Genomic DNA, 10,719 nt, shown 5'->3' with positions numbered 1-10,719 from the left:
TTTTTTTTTTTTTTTTTTTTTTTTCTTTTCTTTTCTCCTTTCCTTACTCTCTCCGATTCCTATATATTTTCAACGGCGTCATCGATATTCGCGGCGAGGTTCTGGGCGAATGGCGATGCAAAGACGACCTTCTTCCGCCGAAAATTCTATTTGTAGAATGATCGTTTTACAAATTTGAATTGAAATTTTTAAGAATCTTTCAACGAAGTTATTGATGTTCTTCATTCTTCGAGGAGTCACCCAACGGAGATTTCGGTAATGTACGTTGTGGAAGAAGGTATTATTTAGTGTTTGCTAACAGTCTTTTGAATTTGTTGCTGTAATCGCTTTTCTTCTCTGAGGTCCGGGATTTTTGTTTTAGTTGCTATCTGGTTTCCCACCCGTATCTGCCCCCCTGTGAATCTTGGAGATCTTATTGTAACTTATTTCCATATATATCTATGTACGTAATTCGGTTTTGGTTGAATGTTTTAGGTTGTGATTTCTGATTTGGCATTCATTAAATAAGGAGCAGATCGATTTCCGAGGGGTCTTTCTTGATTTCCTGAAGTAATAGTACATCAGGGGAGGGGGAAGGGGGGGTTGCTCTGTTGATTTCTCTCCTGAATGCACGGGCGAGAGGAATAGAAATGTGCAAGATAGAGGGAAATCGGAGGAAGCTTGGTGACTCAACGGCGATGGAATTGAAAGCACTAGGAGGGAGCAAGATCGATAAACTAAAAAGTTCGATGGTCTCATCAGGGTTGAGAGTGCGGCCGTGGTTAATCCGCTTAACGACGACTGTTATGCTCTGGACTTGCATCGTTCAATTGATTTCGTTAAGGGAGGTTTGGGGACCTGGGGTCTTGAAAGGATGGCCTTCTTGTTTTTCTCATGAATCTGCGGCCGCTGCTGTTTCTGGTGTTGAGGAAAATCCCCTTTCAGTTCCGCCCAAAATAGTATTTCCTCCTAAACGTGAGTTTTTTTTTTCTTTCCTTTTAAGACCTGGTTTCAATTTTTGTTTGTTAAAGCTTCCTAACTGGTCAGATAAGATTACTTTTACTTTCTTAAAGGAATTGGAAATCACTGAAAATGATGTAGATATCAGTTCCTAATTCTCTTGTTTTTGTTGCTAGAAAATTAAAATTAACTTGTTACTTTGCAATGATGTAGATATCTAGTAGGCATTTCCCCTTTTAATCTTAATCTTTCATTTCATTTATAGATACACAGAAGGGTTATTGTCGAATTTTATATTAGCTATTTCCCTTTTTTAGTCTTTACTTGCTTGTTAATGGGAGTTTGTGAGCTGTTACTCTTATCTCTGAAATTTTATTTTCTCCGTCAGGATATTACAAGAACAATGGCTACTTGATGGTGTCGTGCAATGGAGGGCTCAACCAAATGAGGGCAGCGGTGGGTGATTTCAATCGTCCAGTGTGCATAACGCTGTATTTCAACATAAGACTTAATTTCTATTTATGCTATACCCTAATAATTCCCTTCACTCCCCCTTTTCCTTTTCCGTTTGTTGTGCAGATATGTGACATGGTTGCCATTGCGAGATATTTGAATGTCACTCTTGTTGTACCCGAATTGGATAAGACCTCATTCTGGGCTGATCCCAGGTGTGTAATTATCATTCCATTTTCATTCATCTTGAATTTCATATGGTTGAGCTGAAATGAAGTTATATTGACGTTTCAGTGAATTTCAAGATATATTTGATGTGGAACATTTTATTGGATCATTGAGAGATCAAGTACGCATCATAAGAGAGTTGCCCGTCAGGCTTAAGAAGAGAATGGACCAACGGAAGGTCTACTCAATGCCACCTATTAGCTGGTCTGACATTTCATACTATCATGATCAGGTTAGTTTTATTTGTGTTTCTCAAACGTTGAGCAATAAAATATGCCACTTAGATACTTTTGTACCCTGACATACCAATGTTTTTTCCGAACAGATATTCAAATTAATTATAATGAACTCCCTCTGGTTTTTATTTAGTTGTTTTGTTTATCTTTCTTGCAAAATTCTGAGAAGTTTTCCCCTTCTCCAATTATAGATTCTTCCGCTCATTCAGAAGCACAAAGTTTTACATCTGAACAAAACTGATGCCCGACTTGCCAACAATAACCAACCAATGGAGATGCAGAAGCTGAGATGTCGAGTAAACTATAGTGCTCTGAAATTCACCTCAGAGATAGAGCAGTTAGGAAGAAGGGTTGTCAAGCTGCTTAGGGAAAATGGCCCTTTTTTAGTGCTTCATCTTAGGTATGAGATGGATATGCTGGCCTTTTCTGGCTGTACTCAAGGTTGTAACAATGAAGAAATAGAAGAATTGACAAGAATGAGGTGATGTTTACTTATTTATATTTTGATCATTTGGCATTTGCCTTTTTAGCAAACTCTTTCTCATTCCCATTCTCTCTCGCTTTATATGTGCAGATATGCATATCCATGGTGGAAAGAGAAAGTAATAAACTCTGACATGAAAAGGAAGGATGGGTTGTGCCCCTTGACCCCAGAAGAAACTGCACTTACACTGAGGGCGCTGGATATTGATCCTAATTTTCAGATTTATATTGCAGCTGGTGAAATCTATGGAGGACAAAATAGGATGAAGAGTCTTGCAAAGGCTTATCCGAAACTGGTTTGTAGATTAGCTATGCAGTAGTTTCTATATCCCAACCTTATGTCTTCCCTGCCCTTACAAATTGTCTCTGGTTTTGGTTAAATAGGTCAAGAAGGAGACATTGCTAAAACCTTCTGACCTCAGGTTCTTTCAGAATCACTCATCCCAGATGGCTGCTTTAGATTACCTTGTCTCGTTGGAAAGTGATATATTCATTCCTACATATGATGGGAATATGGCTAAAGTTGTTGAAGGTCATCGCAGGTACCAAGTGATTTTCACTCATTTGCTTATCTATTGCATATGGTTAAATCAATTGTACCGTTTTTTTTGAGATGATATTCAACCAATTGTACTGGCTACTTGTGTTGTGACGTTTTAGATATCTTGGGTTTAAGAAGACCATACTGTTGGACAGAAGGATACTTGTTGATTTGATAGATCAATACAATAGTGGAAAGCTAAGCTGGGATGAGTTCTCTTTGGCTGTAAAAGAAACCCACGCAGACCGCATGGGGAAACCAGCAAAAAGGATGGTGATCCACGACAAACCTAAAGAGGAGGACTATTTCTATGCCAACCCTGAAGAATGTTTGCCACCGTTGGAGGAACAAAATGGGGCTGTTTCTTCTCCAATGCTGAAGAGAACACTTTGAGGTTTGTATGTTGGGATTGTGACATTTCAGTAGAGATGGAAGTTGAACTAATCGGATCAATCAAGATTTTCAAGGTCATACATTTGCATCTAGAAAAGCCCGAGTATAGTATATAAGAAGCCAATTGGAGAACATTGTTTTCTTTGGCATATAGAAATTGTTATTCAACGTGGTCGTTTATTACCAGCTACCTCGCTGTTACAGGATGAGAGAAGCACATAAAACTGCGTAGGACAGGCATAGTTTGTACACAGATAGATTGGTATTGAATCGCAGAACCACTTTCCCCCACAGTTCATTGCCTCACTCCCATTGTTAGCATCAGTCTTCATATATTAGCAAGAGGGGGGGAGCTATATAGGGGGGGAGCTATATAGGGGGGCCAAAATTGTTTATTTTACTCTCTTCCCAATAAGCACAGAAAGATTCATATTTATGTAATTTAGGAAAGGCCACATCGCTTTCCTCCCACCACCTCTGATATCTTCTTTTTGCCTTATGATGAAGGACAGCAGGCAATCAGATTCTATGGACGATGATGCCATTTTATTCATTGATTTTTATATTTATTCTCATTTGATAATTCCTGTGGCCAGATAAGATGATTTCTTCATATTCACATTTTTTGATATTCATTATTTTGTTCTATCCCTTCTTCTTCATGGCTAGGAACCATTCTTGGTTGCCATTTTCTTTGATCAAATCATGTGAAATTATGCAGCAAGCAGCAGCATATATCGAATGCTAAGTTTAACAGAAAAGCAAGGTATGAATGGAATAATAGAATTTGAAGGGAGATTTTGTATTATAATGGGGAATAATCATGAATGCACATGGCCTTCGAAGCTGGCAAATTCTGGTAACGTGGGAAACAAAGGTTGAATTCTAATTGTGATGAAGAGTAGAGAAGAAGTGGCTGCCCATCATTTTTTATTATTATTATAAAAAAAAAAAAGCAAATCAATTAGACAACCAAGATAAGTATCGTTGTTTGATGCTTCTTTAAGTTATAGCGGCGGAGAAATAATCATTTCTGAATAATAATAATAATAATAATAATATGTATACAGAGAGCGATGAAATCCTGAAAATAGGGATATGATAAAGTGGAAGTAAACAGATTTATTCTTTTCTTCCTCCCTCCCTCCCAAAGAGTTTTTGACAAGAGGAGACAGTGAGACACACTTCACATCAAACAAAAGCCTCAGCCTCTAAATATGAAGGGAAGCTTAACTTCTAAAGCAGCTTCACCATATTAAAATGGGGGATGCCCAAAAAATCACAACTAGAAAATGAACTATATCCTAATGTACAATCAATCTGGGTCAGATGCATTTCCCAAATAATTCAAAGGCCATAAACCCTTCATGGAAGAAATGGAACGTAAAAATGAAGTGATAATTAATTGAATTGACGGGAGAATTACTTTGTTATACCATCTCTTTCAAGTATTTTGCTTCTTTCTGAATGCCTGCTCCATGTCCTCTTCTGCAGCTGCAACTCTGGTACCGACGACCGCTCTCTCACTTGGGCGAGCTGAATCATCCTATGAAAAAGTAGAGAAAAGGGTGGAGAAGTTGATGCAGCTAGTAAAAGGACATTCATTGCATACTAGTATGCAGTTCGTTTACCACAATAGCAGGATTTGCGGCAGTATCTCTACAATTTGTCCTCTTTCCAAGTTCTATTTGTACAGCAATACTGGCCTGTGACATATCCACTCCAGAACTCTGTAGCGCTTGTGTGAGAATTTTTAACAACCTGCTCATCGAGAAACCAAATGTATGTCGCTTAATTGATGAATCAAGTCTCTAATTGATGAATCAAGTCTCAAATTGATCTATTGGCCTCTTCGAACAGTTAACTTCGCTGTCTAGAAGAGCTATCTACTAATATTATAATGTCAGTCTTGAAGATGGCTAAATTTATTGTTTATTGGATGAAAACTCAAGATCATGCATATCAGAATGTACCATGTTAAACAAGAATATAGAATATGAATATACTCACTCTTGAGAATATGCACTTGAGATGCTAATTCTACCACCTTCAATGCTCTGCTCAGGTTCTTTCAGCTTATTATCAACAGCAGCAATATCGGTAGTACATGCTCTCGTCTCACATAATAGTTGTTGCATTTCATATGGTTTTTTGTCCGCATTATGTGCCACTTGGGAATAGATTTTAGTTTTTTCACCTTCACTTGTGACAGGTATGAAACGGCGTGGGCCCAACATTGGATAAGATGTTGCTTTGTTTGTTGATCCAAGATGATGATGATCCGCTTCTCCGAAGGTGGTGGAAGTATTAGATTCGACTGGGTTGTGCGAGCACCTTGGAAGAAATGCAGGGAAGTGAGACATATTTTTCTGGTCACACCCAGCAAATATAAACACAGGGCCGCTCTTGGCAACTTGAGATTGATCGATGTAACATCGTGCTGGATTACAATTGTTTCTCTGCACAACAGAGGATCAGAGGGTTTGCATATTAGGCAGCTGATATCAATTAAATTTAGTGGAACAAGAACAAAAGGTCAAAATATTTTTATAAGGAACAGTGTTATATAGTATGCACAAACAATGGAGAGAAAGTTTGTTGGTAGTATTTACACAGGGGAGTAATTTCGCTGGTTCATCGTACCATCCTTGCGGTGGTGAGCTTTCATATTTGCGAACCTTTTCTTGTAAAAATTGAATGTACTCGATAACCTGGTAACATGTCCAGAAATCAATCTACTGCACACCATATGCAAAAGAGAAGTAAAATATCACCTAGTGACATGCACATTTACCTCTAACAAAAATGATGCCTTGTCTCTCTTCTGATCACTACAGGGAAGAAGTTCTCTCAGCTTCTGAAACCTGCATGTAACTTCTCAACTTTATCACAAATAAAATAACTTCTAGAGTGATTTTTCTACGAATTGCTTTCTATAAGGAAATATATACACATGTTTTGGAAAAAGGTAATGTCTGCTACTGAACTAACGTATATCTGTGAAATCTTGCCTATCATTAATTTTGCTCCTTCGACGCTGTTCTGTTGCAGAATGTTTGGATCTCGGCGTGTTAGCCTTCTGACCAGAGCATTTTCCACCGACGTTTATCCTCAAGTCACCTGTAAATCCAAGATTTTAGAAAGATGAATAATTGAGGAGAGATATTCGGGGACTAATTTTGCCAGAGCTCACAAATTTTGACAAAAAATTAATTCTAATGTCATTTTCTTTTAAATCCTATCAATATTGTATCATACATATTTTACACTTCATCAAAAGTATATCAAAAGACCTTTTCTTTTCTTTTTTTTTAAATGAATTTTCAAAGGAAAACTTAGAAGAGAGTAAAAATGGAAACATTTTCAAATTGAAGGCCAAATTGCACTACTTATCTAATTTTTTTCTAAATTTCTGGTGGGGGGGAATAACGAACAGAGCATCATGAAAGAAACGAACCTCTATAGGCAGTGGATGGCGATGATTCCTTCTTAATAACAAATTCTTTGCCATCGTCTAGTTCCTCTTCCTTAGAGGAAACATTGGCTGCGGACTTCAACATCTCACCGAAGCTCCGTTTCTGCTGGCCTGAAGGCCTGTTCGTAAATTTCCAGGAAGTCCAGTCTCAACATTTATACACGGGAACCAAAAAAATAATGTTGATGTTTTGAAAAGTTAGAAACAAGAATGACTGACTGAGAGGAAGAGAGAGAGCTGAAGCTGCTGCATGATGATTGTATAGGCCGCTCTGTTGAAACGGCCCACTGTTCCATCTTTGCCGGTGGTTCTGCTAGAAAGAACGGAAGATCCGTTCAATGGGAAGGATCCGTTTAATAAAAAAGCTCAAATGATGGGGAAAAAATATGAGCGAATACCAAAACCCCATCTTAGAATTCTTATACATGCAAGCAAAACAAACAAAAAGATGATAAGAGAAAGCACACATATGCACCCACACACGTTTGTTTCTCTCCAAACATTTCAAGTTTTGTGGTAAATTTCGGTCATGAGTTCTTACTGACTAAAGAAAAAGCTACGTTAAGAAGTCAGTAGGACCCCACCAACATTAGAAACTAGAAAGTCCATGAGAACTCTGTTGATCGATTAGTAGTCAAATAATTAGAACTGAAAAGATTGTAATGATAAAAACTTTACCTCTTAGACCCGGCTTTTCACTCAAATTCTCCTTCCTTGTCTTTCCCTTTTTAACAGCAGATTCTTCCCACAACGTGAAACTACTTGCAGACAAAGAGCTACAACGGGAGTTGTCGTCACTTTTGTCAGTATTGCTCGCCTGAGGGACTGGCAATACCGATCCTTCTGTCTTTGGAACCCTATGGTTGAAATAAGATATGTGGCCAATAATGCAACTCCCAATTCCACCTGGTAAAAGACGCTCGACAGGAGAATTGCGTGCTTGAGTTGCCAAGGGTGGCGCTGCTCGTTCGACAGTGGACACATTCATTGTTTGCTCTTTCTTGGCACAAGTCTTCTCAATCCGTTCCAACGGCTGGAGAAAATCATGCGTTGTACGAAAACCTCCTGTTCTCACAAAAATAGAAAAACATACATTATAATAGCTAATCCAAATGCACCCATGGCTTCTAAGCAAATAGTGATGCAATTAATCACGAAACAAGCAGGATAGAACCTTTTTCACTGTCCAGCCAAAAAATGGATTACAAACGTGGAAATTGAAACCCATGTTCACGTTTTACTATTCTCTTATCAATAACTATGACAGGCTGAATGCAAAAATTTCAAAATCCCCACTGAAAGAGCACTTAATATTGACGATTCCGTAAGAGATACGCATGATGGGGGCAGTAAATATATCCACATGGCAAGTTTTAGAGAGATTCGCTTTATTTATTATGGAATTGATTCAGAAGCATATGCACATCCCAAAAGAAAAAAGAAAAAGATTGCAATTTTTAAGGGGTTCCGCAAGGGAGCTGAATTTGCATCGCTTATCCTGAATTGTGCGATACGTCAAGTCAGTTGTCGACACATGAGACAGGTCCCGCCATCGAAAGGGCGCGCACCAATCTGGTGGTGCTAATTACTTACCTGCCGGCCTTTCCTTTTCCTTTTTGGAATTCAGTGACCCTATTCTATCATATATTCTGTGCTAATTTTAGAAAAAGAAAAATATTAGGGTTTATTTTATCGAGTTCATCCCGATATTCAATTACAGTTCGTCATAGAAAATTCTTCTTCTTCTTCTTCTTCTTCTTCTTTTTTTGAATTTGGAGTGAACTGCAAAATGACAGATGCAGTAGGGAAAGCCAAGTATGGCTCCTAATTTAGTTCAGCCCTACTTTTACTTCGTGCCACGGATCCATGATTTTATTCAAGTCACGTGCACGGACAACCATAATTTCATTTCGTTTTCGAACAAAAGTAATTTACTAAAGAAATATCAGAACGGAGACATGGCTTTAGTTTATCAAATGGCTTATAGGAGGAAGTAAATCTGTAAATTGGTGATTTGATAGAGGAATAGTACCTTGAAAGGACTGAGATGGATCTTGTTGGTCGGCAGTTGAATGACTATAGAGTGATAGGAAGTCATGCGTTGGTTTCCGTCCTGAACAAGAGCTTCCAGATTACCGTCACAAATGAACATTCAACACAAATCATTCGTTTCGGGGGGTTTTTCCCCATCGAATTCCAAAAACTCAAGTTCAGGAGTACTAAATTTGACAAAAGTTGAAATCGAACCATACCTTCGGTTCCGAGGGGACGGGAAGGCTGAGGAAGCTCCATAGCCAATTACAATCAAGCTTTCCAAACGGTTAAACGCGAATTCCTCGGCCTTCTTCTCTTGATGGATTACGAATTCAAACCTCTCAAAGAATTTCAATTCTCAGTAATTCACCCTAAAATTGACTATGGATATCGAGAGTTTTTCCAGAAACGAAGCGCTCAGAACCTGAATTCCTACAAAAGCTTGCTAATCAGAGAATTTATGCCGTCGATATGAAGATCTAAAGGCACATTCACTTAACCTTTTCAGTAATCGGACTGTAAACTGTTATAATACTCCATAAAATTCTGACTGTTCCTCCAGAAAAACATGCTTCTCATCCTGGAGAAAACAATTCTTCAATTTCAGCAACAACAGTAGAAGAACAAGATGAAGCAGAACAAATCCAGAAAACAATAACAATAAAATTATTTAAAAAAAAAAAAAATCGAATGAATTAGGATAGAATAGTACCATAAGTTTCTCCAAGAATCTAAGAAGAGCGAAGATTTTCAAAGGCTTCGACAAAGTGACTCTTCTGAACTGAACTGAATTTAGAACTTGAACGCAAACACAGAAACTATGGCGCCATTGAAAAGCAGTGAAGATAGTAAACTAGAATTGCAGAGAAGAATTGGTAAAATGAAGAAGAAGAAGAAGAAGAAGAAGAGAATCTGCTTCGAATTGCCGCTTACAAACAAAACATTGTGTTTTCTTTTTTCCTTTGGGGTTAGAATCTCTCTTTTTCTCTTCAAATCCCAAAAAATAAATAAAAACAATTGGACTAAATAACGCGCGCGCGCGCACACACACTCACCGGCGTTAGTGGCGACGCCGTTTAATAGACGGCCTCACTATCCATGGTCTTTAAATTAAAAATTGCTTTTTAAAATTATTTCGATAATGTTTTAAAAATATTTAAAGATAATTCAATTAAAAATTTGTTTTCTTTCTTCTTCTTCTATAAAATAATCTAGACTTTCCAACTGGCATCTTAATTAATTATGCTATATTTGACATAACATGAAAGGCTTAGGTTGTTGATTAGTTTTAATCTATTTGATTTAACAACAGAACAACTCTCTAATTCATTATTTGTCTTAATAATATTTTATTATATTTATTATTCTAAAAGGTCGAGACTAACCTAAACACAATCTAACATGCATGCGAGAGACTCCTCCTATAATAGTTAGCGGTGTATTAACATTTTTATGAATAAATTTAATTTATTTAATAGAAACAAAAAATATATATTAAATGCAAAGGAAATATGATTTGGTGGGTTTATGCAAGTTGATAGACCAAATTCATTTTCCCTGTCCCCTCATCATTTCTTTTTATATTTTTTCTAACGACAAGGATTTGACATTAATTTTAGAAAAAAGGAAATTCATTTTTTATAAAATTATTGAAGAGTTAATTTAAATTGTAGAAAAGGCTATTTTTAAACCTTTTTTTTTTTTATTCATATAATAAATATAATTAAAAAATGTAAAGGGTACCGGTGATAAAATATTAATTGAATGGAAGGGCGGCATAAAACGTGGACATTCTGAGGGGGATCCGTTTAGAGATCAGTAAGGGTACCGGCGCACAATCCGCGAGATGCACGTGACTTTTTTACACCCTCTGCCTCACGTGGCCAACTTGCCCGTTTTTCCGGGACCCACTGCCCATACTTTTTTTTTTTTTTTTT

The 10,719-nt window shown here is 37.4% G+C and overlaps 2 protein-coding genes across 8 annotated transcripts; one reads left to right on the top strand and one right to left on the bottom strand.

The window, feature by feature from the left end:
- Positions 1 to 15: 15 nt before the first annotated feature.
- LOC111431462 (O-fucosyltransferase 34-like) lies at positions 16 to 3,856 on the top strand. 3 transcript variants are annotated; one of them, XM_023068107.1, is made up of 9 exons: positions 16 to 255; positions 475 to 954; positions 1,328 to 1,395; positions 1,519 to 1,607; positions 1,687 to 1,852; positions 2,048 to 2,337; positions 2,431 to 2,635; positions 2,724 to 2,881; positions 3,000 to 3,856. In XM_023068107.1, the coding sequence occupies exons 2-9, from the start codon at positions 630 to 632 to the stop codon at positions 3,271 to 3,273; spliced, it is 1,575 nt and encodes a 524-aa protein (XP_022923875.1). In that variant the 5' UTR covers positions 16 to 255; positions 475 to 629; the 3' UTR covers positions 3,274 to 3,856. The 3 variants fall into 3 exon arrangements, with proteins under 3 accessions (XP_022923875.1, XP_022923873.1, XP_022923874.1); XM_023068105.1 differs by having other exon boundaries at positions 16 to 260; XM_023068106.1 differs by having other exon boundaries at positions 16 to 277.
- Positions 3,857 to 4,312: 456 nt separating this feature from the next.
- Positions 4,313 to 9,800, bottom strand: LOC111431461 (transcription factor BIM1-like). 5 transcript variants are annotated; one of them, XM_023068101.1, is made up of 13 exons: positions 9,495 to 9,800; positions 9,283 to 9,362; positions 9,001 to 9,206; positions 8,781 to 8,861; positions 7,427 to 7,813; positions 6,968 to 7,061; positions 6,731 to 6,867; positions 6,265 to 6,393; positions 6,068 to 6,147; positions 5,886 to 5,984; positions 5,284 to 5,732; positions 4,905 to 5,034; positions 4,313 to 4,819 (listed from the first exon to the last, which is right to left on the bottom strand). In XM_023068101.1, exons 3-13 carry the CDS (start codon positions 9,038 to 9,040, stop codon positions 4,718 to 4,720), a joined length of 1,728 nt encoding a protein of 575 aa, XP_022923869.1. In that variant the 5' UTR covers positions 9,041 to 9,206; positions 9,283 to 9,362; positions 9,495 to 9,800; the 3' UTR covers positions 4,313 to 4,717. The 5 variants fall into 5 exon arrangements, with proteins under 5 accessions (XP_022923869.1, XP_022923868.1, XP_022923871.1 ...); XM_023068100.1 differs by having other exon boundaries at positions 9,001 to 9,362; XM_023068103.1 differs by having other exon boundaries at positions 4,351 to 4,819; positions 6,068 to 6,137; positions 6,285 to 6,393; positions 9,001 to 9,362; positions 9,495 to 9,799.
- Positions 9,801 to 10,719: the final 919 nt, after the last annotated feature.

This window comes from Cucurbita moschata, unplaced genomic scaffold (genome assembly GCF_002738365.1).
Source record: "Cucurbita moschata cultivar Rifu unplaced genomic scaffold, Cmos_1.0 Cmo_Scf00036, whole genome shotgun sequence".
Taxonomy (NCBI): Eukaryota; Viridiplantae; Streptophyta; class Magnoliopsida; order Cucurbitales; family Cucurbitaceae; genus Cucurbita; species Cucurbita moschata.
The sequence above is the reverse complement of the archived record's forward strand: the minus strand, read 5'-3'. Positions and strand labels throughout refer to the sequence as shown.

Coding starts and splice junctions, on each gene's coding strand:
- LOC111431461 (XM_023068100.1), bottom strand. CDS start 9,040: ATGGAGCTTCCTCAGCCTTCCCGTCCCCTCGGAACCGAAG. Junction 7,062..7,426: donor TGAAAAGCCGGGTCTAAGAG/GTAAAGTTTTTA, acceptor CGTTCTTTCTAG/CAGAACCACCGGCAAAGATG. Junction 5,733..5,885: donor CAGCGAAATTACTCCCCTGT/GTAAATACTACC, acceptor TCTGTTGTGCAG/AGAAACAATTGTAATCCAGC.
- LOC111431462 (XM_023068107.1), top strand. CDS start 630: ATGTGCAAGATAGAGGGAAATCGGAGGAAGCTTGGTGACTCAACGGCG. Junction 1,853..2,047: donor TTTCATACTATCATGATCAG/GTTAGTTTTATT, acceptor CTCCAATTATAG/ATTCTTCCGCTCATTCAGAA. Junction 2,882..2,999: donor GTTGTTGAAGGTCATCGCAG/GTACCAAGTGAT, acceptor GTGACGTTTTAG/ATATCTTGGGTTTAAGAAGA.